The sequence below is a fragment of the Dermochelys coriacea genome, chromosome 27 (assembly GCF_009764565.3).
Source record: "Dermochelys coriacea isolate rDerCor1 chromosome 27, rDerCor1.pri.v4, whole genome shotgun sequence".
NCBI lineage: Eukaryota > Metazoa > Chordata > Testudines > Dermochelyidae > Dermochelys > Dermochelys coriacea.
Genome location: NC_050094.1, coordinates 6,894,395 through 6,918,034, shown reverse-complemented (window position 1 = coordinate 6,918,034; position 23,640 = coordinate 6,894,395). Strand labels below are relative to the sequence as shown.

The window sequence follows — 23,640 nt, the reverse complement described above, 5'->3', positions numbered from 1 at the left end:
ATTGCATAGAGAAGACAAATAGGCTGATTTTTTTACTCCACCTGTTAATATGTAGACAAGCCTACAGATCTAGTGAAATTACAAATCAACAAACAGAATAGATTCCTAATACAGAAATATTTACACCTTGGATATTCAACCCTTAAAACTTGCTGCTATTGAAATACACACCTTAGTACGAGACAAAACCAATTATATACATATATGCATATCATCCCCATCTATAGTTACACTTCCTAGAATATCTATTATAAGAGTCATTATTCTTCATGTTTCAGATCATAAGATTGGAGCTGAGAAAAAAAAAACTTCCATGGCATAGTTCTGCACAATTGTTCAGGTGCATGGTGGGTTATTTTGCCTTCCGTTAAAACAGTGGCTCTCAAACTTTTGTACTGGTGACCCCTTTCATAGAATATCAGGATTGGAAGGGACCTCAGGAGGTCATCTAGCCCAACCCCCTGCTCAAAGCAGGACCAATCCCCAATTTTTTTTGCCCTAGATCTCTAAATGGCCCCCTCAAGGATTGAATTTACAACCCTGGGTTTAGCAGGCCAATGCTCAAACCACTGAGCTATCCCTCCACCCCAACACATAGCAAGCCTCTGAGTGTGGACTTCCCTTATCAATTAAACACTTTAATATATTTAACACCATTATAAATGCTAGAGGCAAAGTGGTGTTTGGGGTGGAGGCTGAACCTCGCGACCCCCTAAGGGGTCCCGACCCCCAGTTTGAGAATCTCTGCTTTAAAGCATCTAGTCTAGGTCACCATCAAAAACTGCCTATTGGTCTAGATGAACTATCACAAAATTTCATTTTAAAACACTAAATCTGATGTACAAGAATGTAATAAAAGAAAGCTCCTGAAACCAGCAAATCTCTATTTTTAATCTCAAAAATATGGTCTATACACAGCCTGAAGTGTAATGATGCAAGCATTGCCTCTGTCGTAAAGTCGTTCAGATTTTTATTCAATAATGCCAGATTCATTTTATCACAAGCATCATACTTCAAGAAGTGGAACACTGCAGACATATTGTAATAGCTCAATATGGTGCTCTCTACATTCTCTCTCTCTTTATTTTTAATATTGCCTATGTCTCCCAAACACTTTCTTCCTACCACTTCAGCAAACATGAATGAATAAATTCACAACCATACACTTCATGGTATGCATATACATTACAGCATTCATTGGGACTTTATCTGAACTTTAAGTACAAGCTGAAGCATGCCCTTCCTGAACAGGGATGCTTTCCTTAACTGGGGCAATAGACTGTGTGTCTAACTGCAGTAAGTATGTGACTTACCATGTACTTACAATGGTTTTCCGTGGAGCTGTTGTGTAATTATTACACAGTTGCAACAGAATACTGTAATATTTTATCATAACTATGTGAATAACTCATGCTTTTATAGCATTTCATTTACTTATCAGAGGTAATTTTAAGAGTTACTGAAGGCTGTCATTTATTAACCATTTAGATTACTACAACTTTAAGGATATATCTGTAGATTGACAAAAGGTGCCCATCATGTAGTATCTGACCATGTATTCAATAACTTTAAAATGTATAGTTCAGTGAACAATGCCAACATTAACGAGCTCTCATGACAGAATTAAGCTGCACTGGCCACCAACCATCACCCTTCTCAGGTGAAAGCCTCAGTAGACAAACGGACCCTACCACATATCTTGAAGGTCAACAGACTCTGACATCTGTGTGAGAAGCAAATTCCTGTGCAGAGAAAGCCTGCAACTATGCTCCAGATACTGAAATATTTCAGAGTAGCAGCCGTGTTAGTCTGTATTCGCAAAAAGAAAAGGAGTACTTGTGGCACCTTAGAGACTAACAAATTTATTAGAGCATAAGCTTTCGTGAGCTACAGCTCACTTCATCGGATGCATTTGGTGGAAAAAACAGAGGAGAGATTTATATACACACACACACACATAGAGAACATGAAACAATGGATTTATCATACACACTGTAAGGAGAGTGATCACTTAAGATAAGCCATCACCAGTACGGGGGGGGGGGGGGGGAAGGAGGAAAACCTTTCATGGTGACAAGCAAGGTAGGCTAATTCCAGCAGTTAACAAGAATATCAGAGGAACAGTGGGGGGTGGGGTGGGAGGGAGAAATACCATGGGGAAATAGTTTTACTTTGTGTAATGACTCATCCATTCCCAGCCTCTATTCAAGCCTAAGTTAATTGTATCCAGTTTACAAATTAATTCCAATTCAGCAGTCTCTCGTTGGAGTCTGTTTTTGAAGCTTTTTTGTTGAAGGATAGCCACTCTTAGGTCTGTGATCGAGTGACCAGAGAGATTGAAGTGTTCTCCAACTGGTTTTTGAATGTTATAATTCTTGACGTCTGATTTGTGTCCACTCATTCTTTTACGTAGAGACTGTCCAGTTTGGCCAATGTACATGGCAGAGGGGCATTGCTGGCACATGATGGCATATATATGATGTGATATATATGATATATATGATGCCATCATGTGCCAGCAATGCCCCTCTGCCATGTACATTGGCCAAACTGGACAGTCTCTACGTAAAAGAATGAGTGGACACAAATCAGACGTCAAGAATTATAACATTCAAAAACCTTTGGTAGATGCATTGGTAGATGCGCAGGTGAACGAGCCTCTGATAGTGTGGCTGATGTGATTAGGCCCCATGATGGTATCCCCTGAATAGATACGTGGACAGAGTTGGCAATGGGCTTTGTTGCAAGGATAGGTTCCTGGGTTAGTGGTTCTGTTGTGTGGTGTGTGGTTGCTGGTGAGTATTTGCTTCAGATTGGGGGGCTGTCTGTAAGCAAGGACTGGTCTGTCTCCCAAGATCTGTGAGAGTGATGGGTCGTCCTTCAGGATAGGTTGTAGATCCTTGATGATGTGTTGGAGAGGTTTTAGTTGGGGGCTGAAGGTGATGGCTAGTGGCGTTCTGTTGTTCTCTGTCCTGTAGTAGGTGACTTCTGGGTACTCTTCTGGCTCTGTCAATCTGTTTCTTCACTTCAGCAGGTGGGTATTGTAGTTGTAGGAATGCATGATAGAGATCTTGTAGGTGTTTGTCTCTGTCTGAGGGGTTGGAGCAAATGCGGTTATATCGTAGCACTTGGCTGTAGACAATGGATCGAGTGATATGATCTGGATGAAAGCTAGAGGCATGTGGGTAGGAATAGCGGTCAGTAGGTTTCCGATATAGGGTGGTGTTTATGTGACCATCGCTTATTAGCACCGTAGTGTCCAGGAAGTGGATCTCTTGTGAGGACTGGTCCAGGCTGAGGTTGATGGTGGGATGGAAATTGTTGAAATCATGGTGGAATTCCTCAAGAGCTTCTTTTCCATGGGTCCAGATGATGAAGATGTCATCAATGTAGCGCAAGTAGAGTAGGGGCATTAGGGGACGAGAGCTGAGGAAGCGTTGTTCTAAGTCAGCCATAAAAATGTTGGCATACTGTGGGGCCATGCGGGTACCCATCGCAGTGCCGCTGATTTGAAGGTATACATTGTCACCCAATGTGAAATAGTTATGGGTCAGGACAAAGTCACAAAGTTCAGCCACCAGGTTAGCCGTGACAGTATCAGGGATACTGTTCCTGACGGCTTGTAGTCCATCTTTGTGTGGAATGTTGGTGTAGAGGCTTCTACATCCATAGTGGCTAGGATGGTGTTTTTAGGAAGATCACCAATGGACTGTAGTTTCCTCAGGAAGTCAGTGGTGTCTCGAAGATAGCTGGGAGTGCTGGTAACGAAGGGCCTGAGGAGGGAGTCTACATAGCCAGACAATCCTGCTGTCAGGGTGCCAATGCCTGAGATGATGGGGCGTCCAGGATTTCCAGGTTTATGGATCTTGGGTAGCAGATAGAATACCCCAGGACGGGGCTCCAGGGTTGTGTCTGTGCAGATTTGTTCTTGTGCTTTTTCAGGGAGTTTCTTGAGCAAATGCTGTAGTTTCTTTTGGTAACTCTCAGTGGGATCAGAGGGTAATGGCTTGTAGAAAGTGGTGTTGGAGAGCTGCCTAGTAGCCTCTTGTTCATACTCCGACCTATTCATGATGACGACAGCGCCTCCTTTGTCAGCCTTTTTGATTATGATGTCAGAGTTGTTTCTGAGGCTGTGGATGGCACTGTGTTCTGCATGGCTGAGGTTATGGGGTAAGCGATGCTGCTTTTCCACAATTTCAGCTCGTGCACGTCGGCGGAAGCAGTCTATGTAGAAATCCAGGCTGCTGTTTCGACCTTCAGGAGGAGTCCACCCAGAATCCTTCTTTTTGTAGTGTTGGCAGGAAGGTCTCTGTGGGTTAATATGTTGGTCAGAGGTGTGTTGGAAATATTCCTTGAGTCGGAGACGTCGAAAATAGGATTCTAGGTCACCACAGAACTGTATCATGTTCGTGGGGGTGGAGGGGCAAAAGGAGAGGCCCTGAGATAGGACAGATTCTTCTGCTGGGCTAAGAGTATAGTTGGATAGATTAATAATATTGCTGGGTGGGTTATGGGAACCATTGTTGTGGCCCCTTGTGGCATATAGTAGTTTAGATAGCTTAGTGTCCTTTTTCTTTTGTAGAGAAGCAAAGTGTGTTTTGTAAATGGCTTGTCTAGTTTTTGTGAAGTCCAGCCACGAGGAAGTATGTGTGGAAGGTTGGTTCTTTATGAGAGTATCCAGTTTTGAGAGCTCATTCTTAATCTTTCCCTGTTTGCTGTAGAGGATGTTGATCGGGTGGTTCCGCAGTTTCTTTGAGAGTGTGTGGCACAAGCTGTCAGCATAGTCTGTGTGGTATGTAGATTGTAATGGATTTTTTACCTTCAGTCCTTTCGGTATGATGTCCATCTGTTTGCATTTGGAGAGGAAGATAATGTCTGTCTGTATCTGTGCGAGTTTTTTCATGAAGTTGACAGATTAATTTGCAAACTGGATACAATTAACTTAGGCTTGAATAGAGACTGGGAATGGATGAGTCATTACACAAAGTAAAACTATTTCCCCATGGTATTTCTCCCTCCCACCCCACCCCCCCACTCTTCCTCTGATATTCTTGTTAACTGCTGGAATTAGCCTACCTTGCTTGTCACCATGAAAGGTTTTCCTCCTTTCCCCCCCCTGCTGCTGGTGATGGCTTATCTTAAGTGATCACTCTCCTTACAGTGTGTATGATAAACCCATTGTTTAATGTTCTCTGTGTGTGTGTGTATATAAATCTCTCCTCTGTTTTTTCCACCAAATGCATCCGATGAAGTGAGCTGTACCTCACGAAAGCTTATGCTCTAATAAATTTGTTCGTCTCTAAGGTGCCACAAGTACTCCTTTTCTTTATACTGAAATATATAAGACTTCTGTAAGAACACCCCAGAAAATTTTAATTGTCACAGTATTGAAAATATTTCATCTCAACCACTAAACCTCTGATTTTTAATCAGACCCAACATTTGAGGCTATAGCTAAGTAGTGTCCCTTAAATGTTTCAAGGGAGTGTTTTTACCAATAATCACAGAAGTACGGATTGCACATGTATGACGTGCTGTCCACTCTGACAAAAGAGAATTACATAATTCATGTATTTTTTTTCAAAATGCAAACCCGATTCACAAGAACTTAACATCATCCAAATAAAACCAATCTAACTCCAGCATATTTTTCTTAAGGTCCAAGGGTGCAAAGCATATGATCTGCAGACTCAAGAGTATACTTAAGATAGAAGTATAGTAGCATGAAGTCCACTAATATTCCTTTGATAGGGTCAAGTCTACCACTATAAAGCCCACTTTGAATGCAGTATATTATGATGCTTTCTTTTGACCTGAGAGACAATGTAATGATATGAGACTTTTCATACTGTAGCATTGATGTTTCCTGAGCTCACTGAACACCTTTTTCCTGGTTTTCCACCTTTTTTCACTTCCACTGTTATTTGTACCTCCCCTTTGTCTTCGACATCTACTTCTCTTTCACCTTGTTCTTCCTGTCACAAAGTCAGCCACGCAGTTTCCTTTGAGATGAATGTTAACTATTTGTATGTTACTCACAAGATCATGGTAACTAATGCTGAGCATTTGTGATGAACTCAGTCTTCTCGAGCTCATGCTCAAAGCTTATGCTCAACTAAATTTGTTAGTCTCTAAGGTGCCACAAGTACTCCTTTTCTTTCTCCAGCTCAGAATCTGATATGGTAAAATAATGAGATTAAATCACCTGAGGTTAATTTGAAATTTTATTGTACTGTCTGGTGATTGCAGATTACACAAATTTAATACTTATTATATAGGTCCATAGATATTTTTTTAAAAGAAACAGAAATGGAAAAAATGGGAATTAAGATGGAAAAAATACTAACAATCCCTGAAACTTAGTCTTGTTAAAAAACTTAATTTGTATTGCTGGGAAAGAATCTTGCTTTCAAGTAAGATTTAGTCTAAAAAGCTCTAGATTTGGCAAAGGCCAACCACATAGCAGACATAATGTACTATACTTAGTATTTGGAAGAGAGAGAGAGACAGTTGCTTGAAAACTCCATGCTAACTTGTCAGGGAAGTGCACAGGCGATGGCTATGTAGGTAACCATACACATTGTCACTTCTCCTCATCAGGGAGCAAAATATTTGCCAAGAACAGAAGAGAATACCATGGGAACACACACAAAAATATACAATACATGTCTTCAGACTGGATCTGCAAAGATGGACAGTCAACAAAATAGAGAGAGATACAGGAAAGCTGTTTCAGATACCAACAGCTGCAGAACAGAGAACTGTTGCATTACCAGGATGGGACTGTGAAGATCGATAAAAGGTCAGAGGCCAAATGAGTGAAGACAGTAGAGAAAAAAAAGCAGAGAGAGAGAAGGGGAAGAATTTGTGTGGTAATTTGTTGCAAGCCCATTGAGTGTTTTAAGAACAAGACGACAATTTTGAAATCGAACCCTGAAACTAATAAGGGGGCAATGGAGGGTTCTGAAGATGGGGTGATATAGTCATTCTTCCTAGCAGGCTGCAACAAAATTCAGCTTCAAACAGGTATTCAGCCAAAATTCTGGTATTTTGCCTCAGAGGAATTATTTTGCAAATGGCTATTCTTCAAAGCTGACTTGGTAGGAGGACACATGCCTCCTTTCCCCTGTAACATGGCTAAGCTTGGCTGCTTCATCGCCCCTATTCTGATGGTCAATTTTGATAGTAGCTCAGTGTGGCTTAAAGGAAGAGGGAGTGATTATGCTGAGGCTCTGTTCTCTTCCTAACCTTCTTCTGATACTGGCCACCTCTGCCTTGTAGCTAAGTCCAATCAGGCAAGCTGCAGGTCTGAGCTGTCTTTCTTCTCCTAGGAAAGCTGCTGGCCTCATTCCTCACTCACTTCTGCAGTATTTTCAAACTAGTATTTTGTCATTAACAACAAGGTTTGCTTAAGAGAGGTAGTGATGAATCTATCCATGTAGACTTAATTATAGCCATAACCGTCTAGCTCAATAGTTCTGCAAAAGATCTTTAAGAGCAAAGGTCTTTATGATTTCCAGAGCGCTAAGTCTGCATCATACTTTAAGACACACATCATCTTTTTCAGAAGAGATTTAATTGCCAATACGTCTTTATAGAAAATGGGAGAATAACCTTTAATTATTAGTAGGAACTTGGTACAGAAATTTCAGGACATCTGCTTAATAAAAAGTAGTTGGTCTCTCCACAGGAATCTGCCACCATATATTATGATGACATAAGTAAGATATTAACAAAACAAAATAGGGAAGGTGGTATCTAATTAATCATATGCTTTGTGAGGTTATGAGTCTAACTTGTTTTTGATTACTAATATATTCTTGCAATAAATGATCAGATATGTTATGTGTAAGTTTGACTAATTTCTATTTAATTTTTTTGATATTTCACCATCCCAAAAAATAGATATTCAGTACACCCCACTTGTCTAATGCATGTAAGAATGTGTGGGCAGCTGTATTTTGAAGTTTGGAGACTTGGACTTTGGACTAAATGAGGAAGGAGATGCACGTTTAAAAGCAGGAGAAGAGGAAGACATGGATGAGTGTAAAGGGGTGTACGAGGTCCATTGAGGCTCCCTGCTGGAGGCCTCAAAGTCCTACTACACCCCTCTCCAGAAAAGGAGCAGTGAAGGTGGGTCCTCCAGGCCTCCCTAGAGAGGCTGCAGGGAAGTAGCCAATCAGAGCGCAGTAGGCCAAGTTAAAAGGAGCTGCAGGACCTGAGCAAATCAGTTCCTGGCTGGGACCAAAGGGTGAGGAAGACTTGAAAGGCTGTGAAACTCTCCAGGGGAGGAGGCCTGGGAGAGACCCTCTTCAAGCAGGGAACAGACAGAGAACTTCTGCCCTGAGGTAAAGGTGAAGTGGAAGGGGCTACACAGGAAGTAGCCCAGGAACACCAGTAAGTATTACAGAAAGCAGCAAAAAGAAAAGGAGTACTTGTGGCACCTTAGAGACTAACAAATTTATTAGAGCATAAACTTTCGTGAGCTACAGCTCACTTCATCGGATGCATTCCAATGAAGTGAGCTGTAGCTCACGAAAGCTTATGCTCTAATAAATTTGTTAGTCTCTAAGGTGCCATAAGTACTCCTTTTCTTTTTGCGAATACAGACTAACATGGCTGCTACTCCGAAAGAAAGCAGCAAGTGATTGCTATTTATAAGGTCACTTGGTCAGGACCTACAGTAGTGGGCAGGTCAGGGTCCCCTCACTGCTTATTGGCTTAGTGGCCACAGCGCTGAGAAGGGGACAAGTTTCATTTAGAAGTCCAAGTGAAGGGAAGGACTTAGGGAGGAAGCCCTGGGGGCAATTCTGTATAACAAGGCAGGAATGGACTTAAAACTAGCCCAGGAAGTGCCGAGAACTGAGCCCAGAGACAGGGCTGCAGACATTACCAAGGGCATAGGGACAAGCTCTGTTGGACCCTTTACCCCAGAAAGGGGTTGAACTGTGCGACTTAGCCAGAGGGCTGAGATACTGAAGATCTGCCTGACAAGGACAACAGCCAACAGGGGGCATCACAAGCAAAGAGAGTACAGGTTTGCATCCAGCTGACAGAAGATGCTTATGAGAGGTGAGTGCACACCGTCACAATAAGGATACTAGGCATATATTGTATTGATCCAGTGGGCACATAGAAAGTGTTCTGAAAGTGGTGACAGGTTTACAGACAGGTATGTGGGAGAATGAAAATTTAAGAGTAACACTCACCTGATGTTCAGAGTAAGCAAATAGGAGACCTGAACTAAAGAGAAAGTTGTGCCAGAGTAGTCTCCTCTTGCCCAAGAGCAGTCTTTTAGATCTAAGAATGAATAGTGCTATAATAAGAGCTAAGTATTTATTTATTATTATTATTATTGGAAAGCAGTGTGACTAGATGACTAAGGCATGAGACTGGAAGTCAAGAGACCTCAGTTCAATTCCTCTGCTACTGACCTATTGTATGCTGTTGAGCCAAGTTACATCCCGTATCTGTTCCTTGGTTTCCCCACCTGTAAAATGGGGATTATTACACAGTGTGGGTGAATCACATTGAGATCTCTTAATGAAAAGTACTATGTAACAGCTATTACATTTATATTCAAGACATTTAGCTGAAGAAATAGATAGTGTCAAATTCATTTGGATAGAACAGGCACTAAGAGGAATCAAGAAGAAGTAGTGGAGTAATTAAAAAGTGTCAAAAGACATATCAGTTATCACCGTTTTTTCTTCTTCAAGTGCTTGCTCATGTCAATTCCATTCTAGGTGACTCACAAGCAGTATCAATGGAGGTGGACTCAGAGTTCACGGTATTGCAGCTTGCAGCACTGCTCTGCCAAAGCCAGCTTGTCTCGAGCTTCCTGGGTAAGTGCATAATGAGACGTGAATATGTGGACAGATGACCAGGTAGCGACCTTACAGATCTCTTGGATTTGTACCTGTGCCAAGAAGGCAGCTGACAACGCTTGTGCCCTAGTCGAGTGTGCTGTCACAATCGCCGGCGGAGGCACCTTCACCAGCTCATATCAGTAGCAGATGATCCTGGACGAAATCTTCTGAGCAGACACTGGGCAACCTTTCATTCTGTCTGCCACCACAATGAACAATTGTGTTGACTTACAGAACGGCTTTGTTCTATCAATGTAGAAGGCCAGGTAGAGATGCTCCAGACCTTTCAAAAACTGTGTCCCGTCCAGATTGAGGTGGCAATTTAAGGTGCTGACTTTGATCTACAAAGACCTAAATTAGTTGGGACCTTGCTGCTTTAGAGGCCACTTCTCTCCCTCAGGCCATATTGGCAGAGGCATTCAAGTTGGCTCCCTTCAATTTAAGAGAGGGGGCTGGAATTAGAGCATTCTGTGTAAGGAGCCCTCGCTCTGGAACAAGCTTTCACCCCTTGAATGAAATAGCCACAGTCCCTTGAGAGCACACTGCACCAGATATCAAATTACACAGGCTGCTGTGAAGATAGGTCTTTGAGAGAAACCAGATGTTGAGGGACAGGGAAATTTTGTTGTTCTGAAGCTGATCTAATTCTGTTTTTGTAAGTTACACTAAAGGCATTTAGATGCCCCATTTTTATTTTTTTTTAAATAAATCTACAAATAATAGAAGATCCTGGAGATCTGTATATCAGCATTGCCTGGCCCAAGGTGGAGTGATCAGAAAGATCGGACAAGGCAAGGCCAGAGTCATTCTTATCACCAACGAAAAGAAGCATGAAAAGAGATACAAATGTCTGCTCCACACCAACAAAATCACATTTGTTACTGAGTTCCCTATTCAACTCTGCTGTGAAACAAAAACAAGGTGAGTTTCCACTGCTGCTTGTGGCAAAGAGACCTACGAGAAGACAGGTCTACCATGGACAGCTTCAAAAACCACTTGCGCTGTAACAATTTGTCTGTCTACATATATGTTTAGTGGCAAGTTAGAAGGCCACAGGAAATATCCAGTTAGCCAAACACCAGTCTCAGAAGGCTGCCACTTTCCAAGACAGGTGCTGGGAACAAACATCCCTACTTGTTGAAGCAGAACACTGTTGCTGAGTTTTCTGGAATCTATCCAGAATGGCAGGTAAGGGTGTAATGTTGCAGGAAATTCTGTTGCTAAAAGAGCTTACACCTATCATTCTGGTGTAGGCTTCTTAGAATGTCTAAGCCATGATACATTTTTAGTTATTTAAAATGGTTCTGAATCTGTATGTATAAAGAAAACAGCTTCTTTAGAGTTATGTTGATGACACCGAGTCCCAAGTTACACAGAGCATTGGCTATTATTAGATCATAAGATGAAGCTGGAAGAACATTAGAATTATTTGAAGCTGTTTAAGAATCCATTTAATAAGTACACTGTGTAACAGCAGGGTATAAAAGTTATAGAGCTAAAGATAGTACATGAACAAGAAACTGCACATACGCTATTTCCAGAAATCCTTGTCCAGAGCCTTTTCCCTTTAGATAAGAAGGCTCAATAGACTTGTCTGAATTGTTTATCCATTTCATGTACTCATAAATGCAGCTTTCTAAGTCCTCTCTCTCCTCAAGTTGTATCAGGTTAGAGGCTAAGTTTACAAAATGGCAGCTCATCTATGGATCAGTCTAAACTGAGACACAAAAAACTCATAATATATGGTAATAGTCCTATCACATTCAATTATTTCACCTTTCTACACTAGCTTTCAGGATTTTTTTTTATTATTACCTACAATTGTTGATCTAGCTATTATTACCTCAAGATACAATGAAAGAAAACAGCACTGTCCTCCCAATGGAATCCTCAAAAGTGGCAAAGGTTTCCAGGGGAACCAACACACTACATTGCCATAACTTCTTTTTGCAATTAGGGCAGATCACTCTGATGTCACATTCCCTCCAAGTCAGTAAATTAGGTAACACGGGGACAACCAAAAGGTCAAACAGTCAAATCCTTTGGCAGCACTAAATTTTGTCTTTTCCCATTCTCTACTATTCTTGAATAAGTTTAGTTCTCCAGTTGTCTTGCAGGTACTGGCAGAGATTCCATCATTAAGGCACAAGACAAAACCACAATATTTTTGAAATGTTTAAAGTATTTTTCTTTTCACTCCCTGTTTATACCACCACTTCACAAAGACAGGCCAGAAACCTATTTCTTCACTAAAGTTATTTTCTTTCACCACATGATGCACATATTGGTCTATTGTAGGGTTTCTTGAGACGTTGCTTGCATTTATTTTATTTTTAAAGAAAAAGTGCAGAGTTTGTTTTGAAAACCTAAACCATGATCCAGATATGAAGAACTATATGGACTTTATATATTGAAAATTAAGAGGTAGAGCATGCAGAAATCTTAGTCCTAATGTTTCTTTAAATCAAAGAGAAGAAAAATGCATGGTTAAATATAAACAAAACGGTGGTGGTGAACTGCCTTTCACTGTTAATGGAAGAGATACCCATAGGATATCTAATTCAGTTATTAATCGGAACAGATTACTTTGATCTTACTGTGAGGCAAGCAAAACATCCACTGACCAAGCATTTAAGATTTGTGTCCCAAAATTTCTGAAGGAGAATTGAATCAAATTAAAAGATAATGCTGTAACATAGTTAGCCTTTGAAATGCAATGACAAGGTAATAAATCATGCAAAATGTAACTGAAAACACTGATCTAACACAAAAGGCAATTACTTGAAAGCACTATCCATCTCAGATATGTCTAATAGGTTTCCTAAGCATTTATAAATAAAAATGTGGGCATGTTTTAGATGCAAAGTTCAAAACAAAAAGTAATCTAGAGACTAAAGTCCTTAGAGTAAAACACCAGGTGGAACAAAGTGAACAGTACACCACACATCATATAAATAAAACTACTTCTAAATGTCAGCATTAGGGTGACACTATCAAAATAAATAAATGCTATTGGCTATCATTAGATATTAAATCACAAATGCCAAAGTCAATTCCAAAATAATTCACAGTTGAACAACAGAGGCCTAAAGATAAAATCTTGCTCTTCCATGCTATGGCCATGCAAGGCGAGGAAGAGGAGAAATGCTGGCTGTGCACTTAGTGATCCTGCCAGTGCAACTCAGGATGGCTTAGGAAGGTTGAGGCAACACACTTTCTAGTTCACTGCTGCTTTGACCGAGACTAGAACATAAACCCATCTATCAAATAGCGAGTGCACCATATAGAATCCAGGGAGGTGGAGGACTGGTTATACTCCTTCATGACAGCACTAAGTGTATTCTGCCCATGGAGGTACAGGCAAGAAGGTAAAGTCGAATCCTCTTTTTCCAAAAAATGCACTCCAAAACAAAACAGGGCAAGATTTAGCTCAAAATTAATAGCTATCACAATTACAAAATTAAACTTGGCAGTACAGCTTGGAGGAATATTTGCTGTCCAAAAATTCTAAACAACTTATTCATTGTCCTCTCTGATTGGATCATTTTGAAATATTGTGATAACACTTTATACAACTGGACCAAATTCTGCTCTCACTTATAATGTCAACTTCGTTTGCTACTTCTTAAAGGATTTAATTCATATTCTTCATTGTGCAGAAGAACGTAAGCATATTGGACAGAATGCTCAGATTATAAAAATATTTAAATAGAGTGAACATTTTTGCTTCAATAGCCCCAATTCCTCCCCTACTAACAAAAATATACCTTCTCTCAGGAATCCCTTTCTCTCCCCTTACTCCTCCCCAAAATGTAACATTCTACAATGATCCATAATGCAACATATCAAAAGAAATACTGCATGATACAAGCACAAAAGGCAAACCACAGGACAACAGTTACTCAGGAAACCACCTCCTAGTAATGTGCTGAAACATGCCTGACATTTAAAAATAAACATTTTAGCACTGAGCAAAATTCCATCTCTAGGCACCACAAACCGAGATGAGTATTTCTACATGCAGAGTAGGTAATGTTCTCCTCTCATCACTATTTACTGTTTTAAATGGCCTTTAAGTGTATTACTAATTAGACTACCCATCACAGATCACATTACAAATTATTGCTACCCCTACTCAAATGTATCTTTATCCTTGTATTTTTTTCTTCTTTTCTTTAACTTTACACTTCAAGGATACCTATGTTTTGACAGTACTTGATAAAGTCCTTCAGAGAACACAGGCATTTTAGAAGAGTGTTTAAACAGGTCAAATATTAAAGAAATTATTTCAAATTCCTTTGAAAATATTTTATGCATAAAAACTGCTTGTATTCTTATGGGGACCGATTTCTCTCTTTAATGTACCTTTCTGTATCACCCCATATAACTCAGGCTAGGATCAATCATTTTTTCTATATATTCTAACCATCCTCGAGATGATGCACCAAGTTTGGTCTTTTTAGGCATATTGATACAAAACTGTTTTATTTTGTTTAAACCGCATTCAGATTGCAAAATTCAGATCTCAAAAGTGAGGACATGCCAAAATTAAGGTTGCCATGGCAACCTTAATTTGGTGTTCTTGTGTATATGCACTATGATAGAAAAGTCCCATATGATGTTGGGCAAGACTCACAACAGTCTCCAAACTGCCTATGGACTTCTGCTGCCCAGAGTACACTCTACCCCCTCTCATGCTTGTATGTCGGGGCAGGTCTCTCTATGACCAGCTCCCAGCCCTGTCTGTCTTTATGTAGACTTCCACCTCTCTAGAGCTCCTTACCCTTCCTCTTATGAGTTTTAGAAAACTCTTTCTCCAGCCATCAACTCCTTCCCAAGGTTTTTCTCCTGGACTCTCTACCCAGTCAAGCCTTTTCCAGAATCAATGAAGGTCCTGCCCCCTTCTTGATCTCTCTCTGTTATGAGTAGAGACCTCATCTCCTTCTTTCCCAGTATTCCTTGCTACAGCCTTTAATCTCAGCTTCCCCAGAAATGCGACCCCAGAATGCCTTGCTGTTTCAACAAAGTCAGAGCTGAACTGAGCCATAAGCTAGCCTTAAAGGGCCCAAAACACTGACTTACAGGTCCAAGGATCCTCTTGTGGTTTTGTGAGGGGCAGAACTAATAAGGAGGAATAAAATATCCAACACTAAACTTACCTAGTGTCTGCCTGGGATGGGGGCAGGATGAGGTTGAGCTAGTTGAAGCTCAGTCCACACAAGAACTGAGGTGATCCTGGTTGACAAAGGCATGAGGATAACATCTGTCCCTTAACTTGAGGTGTGTGTCCATCTCTTGTTGTACAGGTTTGAACTATATGGAACCTAGTTAGAAGATCAAGTTTCAGCCATATTCAGGATGGCTTTTTATCATGTATGCACCATCAGGAGGCTGTGACCGTCTCTTATAACTGAGTTTTCCACCGAATGCATCCGATGAAGTGAGCTGTAGCTCACGAAAGCTTATGCTCAAATAAATTTGTTAGTCTCTAAGGTGCCACAAGTACTTCTTTTCTTTTTTGCGAATACAGACTAACACGGCTGCTACTCTGAAATCTCTTATAACTGCAGATATTGTGACTGTCTTCCATACGTTTGTCAGCTCAAGATTACTTTGCTTGATGTACAGCAACATCTTATAACCAACTGAAACTGAACTTGGTGCAGGGTTCAGGTGTCTGTTTCTCATATGGGAGTATCATGCAGTGAGTCTATTATACTGGTATTCCAGGATCTGCACTAGTTGCTTAATAGTTTTCAGGTGAAATTTAAAAAGGTGTTTCTGATTTCTAAATCTCTACATGCCTATTGACCTTCATACCTGTGGGACAACCACTCTGCGCTTAGAAAGCTTGAGCTGAAGCCCTTGTAATATAATAGAGGGTGAGCTGCTGGCATGGTGTTCTCTGTGAGGACATTTCAGCTTCTGGTTTTTCTCAGGCCTATTTAAAGAAGTCCAAATTTTATGATCCTCAGGGCCTGTTTCAAACTCAACTTTTCCCCCCAACATTTGTGAAGGTGGAGAATTTTGAGGTGGTTAGTGGCAGAAAAGGGGGAGTGTTTCAATATTTCATTTGCCTGTCAATTGCCAAAGTTAAGTCATTGTGATTAGACTTTTAGATATTTTAAGTTCTATCAAGGGCACCTAGAATGAAGAAATTGGTGCTCTTTTTACTTTGTGTAAATCTAACAGACAAAATAAAACACACCAATCCACCCTGTTATCATGTATGCATACGTAGATGGCAATACAAGTTCTGTGCATTTTATGTTCCTAACTACAAACTAATATCTACTTTAATACAGGTTTCAGAGTAGCAGCCGTGTTAGTCTGTATTCACAAAAAGAAAAGGAGGACTTGTGGCACCTTAGAGACTACCAAATGTATTTGAGCATAAGCTTTCGTGAGCTACAGCTCACTTCATCGGATGCATCCGATGAAGTGAGCTGTAGCTCACGAAAGCTTATGCTCAAATAAATTTGGTAGTCTCTAAGGTGCCACAAGTCCTCCTTTTCTTTTTACTTTAATACAGATATTTTCTAACAGTCTGTACTTGAGGTTTTCCACCATGAATTCCTGCACTCCCAGCACACAATTTCACTAGAGCACGGGACAGAACAGAATCAGAACATTTACAGTCAAATGCTTTAGAAGCCTTTTCAGTGCCCCCAACAGTATTTATTAGGCATTTAATAAAGTGGGTTAGTTACAACACCTCCATGTAAGCAAGGGTTGTATGCTATCAAGGAGAAACTCACAGAGGAGTAAGGGTTTTTTTTAAATTTATTAGTAGAAAGCAAAAGCTCCAGCCTTCAGGTTACCACTGTTTTCGGAGCAGGGACTCTGGATCAAGATAGTTAAAGCATAACCGAATTCTACCACAAAAGAAAAGAGTAAATACCCACGAAGTATTGATTGCATGTACATACCTCATTTTAATGTTCCAAGGCATGAGGGGGGAAAGAGGAAGAAAACAGCGAATCGCACACTATACAAACTCCCTTTGCTGTGTGAATGGCTGCCTCAGTTTTAGAAGTTCTTCCTCAATAGATTGTTCTAGTCCTATTCAGCAGAACTTCTCATATTGATTGCAAACAAACAAATAACTACACATTTCAAGTCTGCATAGTCATTCAGACTCTGCAGTCTCTGGGATCCAATAAACTGCAGTTCTCCTGCTAAAAGAGCTGCTGGATGCCAAATGTGCAACCAGGCAGCAGGGGGTCAGGCACCCCCTGACAGATATCTTGACATGTGGATCTACACACAAAAAAAGTTCTCTGGGCCTCCCAAATCTACTGGCTCTGTCTTTACTCCAATCCAGTGCTTCTCATTGACATCTACAGAGGCATGGCTTTTTTGTTTTGTTTTTTTTGTTAAGTACACTTTATGGCTGTTGAGGTGCTGAGAATCCTCACACATTTTTAACATGTTCATCCACACTATCAACAAGCTATAGAAGCAGAACAGAGAGCAAAATTCAAGACTCCTCTATCAAAGCAATGCTTCTTGACTGTCTCCTGCTAGGCCTCTGAGTGTCTGCATCCTCCAAAATTTGTGTCATATTAAACTTGAGAGAGAGAGAGAGAGTAGTTCTTAATTCCTTTTAAGCAAATTATGCAGTTCAATTACAGTTCTTTATAAATACACAGCCATGACAGTATTTTTTTCCAATTGTGATTATCACAGTAGAAGGTATTTAATTACATAGAAAGGGCAAAAGTTATATCAGTAAAATTCTGTTTGTAATACTGACTGATACATTTAGAAAGAATGATCACTTTTCACAGTGAATATGGTCTCAAAGAAAGCACTCTCTGAGCACAGGGATCCAGTATCAACAACTTTCCTGTAAGAATTTTATTTTGTTTCAAACATATTGCATTAAAGAAAGCTGTTCTCTCTGAATATCTGTGCAATATAGCTTTTCACCAAATCATTCATTTTCTTTAAACACATCTCTGACAAAAGTGATATTGTACTTTGACACTGACTCAAGTACTGGCACATTCTCTACCTGGACATTATTCTAAAGGCAAGATTCCACATGGTCACAGACTATTTGGAAGCAATTGGTACCATTTTACTCTGTCATAGGAATATGCTGGTCATGTGATCCTGTAGCTTATACACTAATTCATTATCCAGAAGAGAAAATTACAGAATTCAGCAAAGATCTGAAAACGAACATTACCTGCTCCTTTAAGCCCTGATCTGCAGCCGACTGTAACTGTAACATCTCTGACACAGCTCCATAAACTATCTTCTCAACCTTAATGAGGTTGCCAAGCAACTAGTTCAAGTTCAGAAGAATCTGGGAAATGATACCGAGTCCTCAGCAAGATGCAGCTATATAAAAATGTAATGGAATTCACACATCTGTGTGCAGCCTGTGAGTGCTTGAAAATATTTACCAAATAAACTGACCAAAAAATCAGAAAAATATAAGGTTAACTCAGGGAAATAAAATACTTCAGTTCCAACTATGTTTTTAACCAGATTACGACAGAGGCCTCTAACAAGATGCATACATTTTGAGAGTTCCTAAATTCTGCAGGGTACATAAATTAATGGCTTCCTCTGAAATAAACGTGATGTTCTTAATAGCAAATATACAAGAATTTATGCTTATGTATGAAATGATTTAATGATGGAATATAGAAGTATGTGTTTTATTTCAGTATTTCTGAAGATATGTCAGTAACAAAAATCAGCCTTAAGAGAGTATGCCTGTTTAATCAGCTCTTATTCACTTAAAATCAACTCTGTAGTAACTTCTTCATACTTTAGGGGGGAATGTGTCGCATGAACACACAACCACAAGTGACAAATAAAGTACAGATATCAATTAGAGACTGCCACCCAGCCAAGTGGGTCAGTCCATAAACCTAGGTTGGGGGAAGGGCCAACCAATTATTTAGAAAAAGGGGGCACAATGCATATGAAACTGTGCTGTGTTGGAAGGGACCGTCCTAGAGGCTTTGCATGCATGCTTACCAGGACAGTATGCATCAACGTCCAGTTTCTGTGCTGAAGTGAGCGTTGGTGAGCCAAGCTCAGACTCTGGGATTCGAGGGCTCTCAACAAACTTTGCCTTCCTCAGGGGGGCTAAGGAGAAGGAGGGGGAAGAAAGAAAGAGAGGTCAAGAGTAAGGGAAACAGCAGGCAACAGATGGAAGCACTTAACTAAATGACACACTGTGTCGGACTCGTATTAAGTTACCCTTTTCTTTGTGCGTGCCAGAAAAAAAAAATGATCTGCATTCTTCACAAAGGAGATGGGCTTGTTCAAAAGCTACAAGAAACGCAAAGTCTTACTTTAAAGCATGCAAGCACTAAGCACAGTTCTTGGTTGTCTAAACACTGGCTTTTTTCCCCGCCCCTCTCTAAAATTAATCTTTTATGAGGAACAAATGAACCTGGATTCAACAACTATAGAAAGGCTAAGATCATAGAGAGGAAAACAGAGCCTGCTAAGTTTTAAGGCATTTTGAATTTTTAGATAATTAAAATGCTTCCTTTGAACAGAAACTTCAACTTCAAAATATCAGTGGCACTCAGTATCTTCTGCTCTAGGAAATTCAGTATTAAATATGAGTTATCTGACTACACAGTTTAAGAAGGAAATTGATCACATCGCTTCTTAGCCTTGCAAGCGCAGGAGGTCCAAAAGAGTTAAAAGAAAGAAGCAAAAATGTATTTTTTTTCTTGGCCAAGATATCGCCTGAGCTGATACAGTAAGGAAACATTGACTTTTACAGCAATGTGATTTTAGCAACAAATGTGAGGTGCGAGCACTGTGAAAGGCATTAGGCTTTAGGATGTTTGTGTGTAATGAAATACAATTTATAAAAACACTTTCAATGCTGAGATTTTAAACAAAAATTCTTGCTAGCCACTAGAAACAAATCTAGGAAAATAGTTAACATATGCAGAAATTATTGGCTAAAGTTATACAATATTCAAAGTGGAATTATTATGAAAATTACAACTGAATGGAACTCTCACAAATCCACTGAAGTCTGAGTGTAATCTGAAAAGTTACTTGGTCACCAGGTTTAATGTCTCAGCAACTCAAATATCCTCAATTTACAATTAAAAAGATTCTTTTATACCTGCCAATCCTGCAAGTTTTAAATCTGGGTATTGAAAATCAAGCTGGGTTCTTTCCTTCTCATGTATTATCACCTGTAATAAAGGCTCTACGGTCAAATAATACACGTAATGGCAGCTATGAACGCCATTGTTGCTAATACATGTAACTGCAGGGTTAACTGACCTCCTGTGTGATTGGAAATTAGTTAATGGTTTCTGGGGATGCAAAAGAAGGAATACAATCCAGCTCACTTTCTCTAACTGCATTGTTTCTACAGTACTACAGAAATAAAAAGAGGAAAAAAATTACATTAATCACAAAAGCAAAGAGAGCTATGAGACAGAATACATGCAGGGGACCAAATTCTGCTCTCTGTTACATTGCTATAAATGCTGAGCAATTCCAATGACTTCAGTACAATTACTCAGAATTTACACTGGTGTAACTGAGAACAGAATGTTTTCCAGGGGAGTTGAGCTGATGACTAAGAAGGTGCCATTTCTATACTATCACTTTTCTGAATACAACCACACATTAGGTGATACTGAATATATGTACTACAGCCACTCTGGGCTCCTAGCGTATGCTGTGCAACACAGCCCACACCATGCAATATGATAAGTTTAAAATTCCAAGTCATTAGTATGGAAATGATAAAAATTTCATCAGTTAGCTGAGAGTTTGTAAAAACAGCCAGCAACACAAAAAACATTCTCAGAATTCTACTATGGTGATAGAAGAGGAGACTTTGATGAAAACAGGTAACTATGAGGAGAATACTATTGTAACATTTAGAACCAATCCAGATAATCATCCCACACAGATCATTTTACTAATATTGCAGCTGTAATTGTACTTTCACAAAGGCATGTACTGAAATTTAGGTTTCATTCCACTGAGGAGAGTCCAGTAACATTATTTTCCTATTACTAAAGTTTGTATGGCACACAACACATCCTTAGATGAAATAAAGAATACAAGCATCATTTTGCAAAAGAAAAGGAGTACTTGTGGCACCTTAGAGACTAACAAATTATTTGAGCATAGGCCTTCGTGAGCTACAGCTCACTTCATCAGATGCATCCGATGAAGTGAGCTGTTGCTCATGAAAGCCTATGCTCAAATAAATTTGTTGGTCTCTAAGGTGCCACAAGTACTCCTTTTCTTTTTGCGAATACAAACTAACACGGCTGCTACTCTGAAAGCATCATTTTGACACTGTTTAAGTAAACACTGGAAGGATTTTAATACAGCTTATAAAGAAGTAATAGCTTGTCTTTCTCTCCATAATAGTTTCTGGTTAACCAATTTTAGAGCCAGAAGTTATATAAAGCTACATTTACATGACACTAAATAAAAAGGAGTTATTGCAGTACAGCACATATAGCAACCTCTATAAAAAGAAATGATGTACCCCAACTGCACATTCATCAAGGAATTCAGGTAGCATTATAAATCATAAGATTGAGGCTTACGTGGTTACTTTGTGTCATGAGGACTACAAGATGGAATCACTGATTTAATTCTTGTACATTTGTGGGGGAGAGGAAGAAAATACACAAATCAAAGCATTCTTCTCCATCATTCATTGTGTGTCCCTTACCCTACCTTACATCTGCTTTCTACATCTCAGAGGTCTCTTTCTTTTATTAATATATTTATTTAGAGTTCAATCTTATATAAATTCCATAAAAACAGATGCACATGTAAAGTGTGTTATGACCATAACATGCATTTAAAAATGTTTTTTTTAATTTTGCCCTTCTCCACAACTCTGACACTCTGCATCTTGTCAAATTTTCATCTTCCCCACTTCCTCATTTAGGGCCAACTCAGGAAAATATATAAGTACATGTATTAGTCCATTCCTGTTCTGAACACTTATGCATAGGATTATGTCCCACTGACTTCAATGGGATTTAAGCATGTACTTAGTGGTGTCATGAACAGTGATGCTTTCCTGAATCAGGGCCCAAGGAAGTACATTTTAAAATATGTTTCATACAACATATAAAACAGTTAGTATTACATCTTTTCTTGATGTCAGATCTTTATTTCACAGAAGTACAACTCTCTGTATTGCTACCAGCAGCGGTGTGCATATCATGGATTAAATATAAATCAAATCTTGTAACCCAACAAAGGGTAAAAGTGAATCATCAAAATGACTAATCTCTCCTGCTTATATTGAAATGAACTTGGTGAAAAGTGCTGGACTGAAAACAAGGCAGCCTGAAGTCCTCTATTCATCTGAACAAAAAAAAAAAAGAAAGAAAAAAAAAAGGAGTACAGCAGCACTGCATGCTTCTCCCCATCCCAACTCAGGAGCACTCTGCCACTGTACCTCAATCTTGGCCTGGAGATACTACTAACGGAGGATGGAGAGTAATACTGTCTCTATGGTCCATTCAATGCTGATTTTACTGAAGTGGATCTCAGGAAATAGACTGGTTTCAGAGTAGCAGCTGTGTTAGTCTGTATTCGCAAAAAAGAAAAGGAGTACTTGTGGCACCTTAGAGACTAACAAATTTATCTGAGCATAAGCTTTCATGAGCTACAGCTCACTTCATTGAAAGCTTTTGCTCAAATAAATTTGTTAGTCTCTAAGGTGCCACAAGTACTCCTTTTCTTTTTTAGGAAATAGACTGAGAACATGAAGTGCTGTCAGATTACTTAGGTCACTGCTACCCTAGATTGGATTTGATTCAGTGAAAAGAAATGAAAGGCTTTGTACCCCATTTCCAGTTCCCTGAGCCATCTGGTTTCTGTGATTCACTTTTTGTGGGGGGAAAAACATTAGTCATAACTATTGTAGAATGTCCACATCAAATATAATTCTGAGACAGAGAAACTGTACCATGTACGAACGGGGCAGCCATAGTCAGCCAGATAAATATGAAAGTCCTGGAGCCATTTTAAATTCAATTTCTTCAGCTAAACATCTTGAAACTTTCTTGATTGTAAAACCACATGTAACTGCTCATCCCTGTCTATCCCTCAGTGTACTGAACTCGCCCTTCTTTACACTGAACAGAGGAAAAGAAAAGGGGAAAAGGAGGGGACCTGGGAGAATGAAAGGTTGTCACAGATGGGAGACTAACTGAACTTTACTCTTTCACTACAAAACTATAAAATACCTTAACAGACCAAACTTGAACAAGGTATCCCCAGAGGGGTTGCAGTAAAATTCTCTCTGACATTCAGACAACATAACTTGAACCAGGACAGAAGAGTTTGGTCAAGCACCTGTGCCACGTCCTACGTGCCTTTCTATTATTCATAATGTAGTTTCGACATTTGTTAAGTTGAGGCTTTGGTCACAAGTATGTTGCTTCATGTACAACTTAACAGAGATGTGTTTGCACCCTTTATTGGAAAAGTTAGTGCCCTTTATGCAGATATAGCTATAGCTGTAAAGACACTGATAGATGTTTTAAAAACCACTGCCCAAAATGAAGTAGCCAACTATAAAGAGATTTCTTTAATAACTTTCAGTGACTTAACCAAGTTTGAAAAATTGCTTCTGAAAGATATGTCCTTGTCTAGAAAATCATTAAATTTTAAATTTAATTTTAAATTTTGATTCTAGAAAATCAGCTAAATTCATTCAGCTATCAGGAACATTACAAGGGATTCTTTTATCTAAAACAGTCACATAGTCTTCAATCTACATGTC

At 39.6% G+C, this 23,640-nt stretch overlaps 1 protein-coding gene across 8 annotated transcripts in view; it reads right to left on the bottom strand.

The window, feature by feature from the left end:
• TANC2 (tetratricopeptide repeat, ankyrin repeat and coiled-coil containing 2) overlaps positions 1 to 23,640 on the bottom strand; it is a 702,178-nt gene that overhangs the window by 258,999 nt on the left and 419,539 nt on the right. For 7 of the 8 annotated variants that reach the window (XM_043503351.1, XM_043503352.1, XM_038385380.2 and 4 more), the window contains one exon: positions 18,867 to 18,977. The exons of the other annotated variant lie outside the window; for it this stretch is intronic. In XM_043503351.1, coding sequence (XP_043359286.1) covers positions 18,867 to 18,977 — 111 coding nt within the window. The remainder of the gene's footprint in view (positions 1 to 18,866; positions 18,978 to 23,640) is intronic. 8 annotated transcript variants of the gene reach the window in all.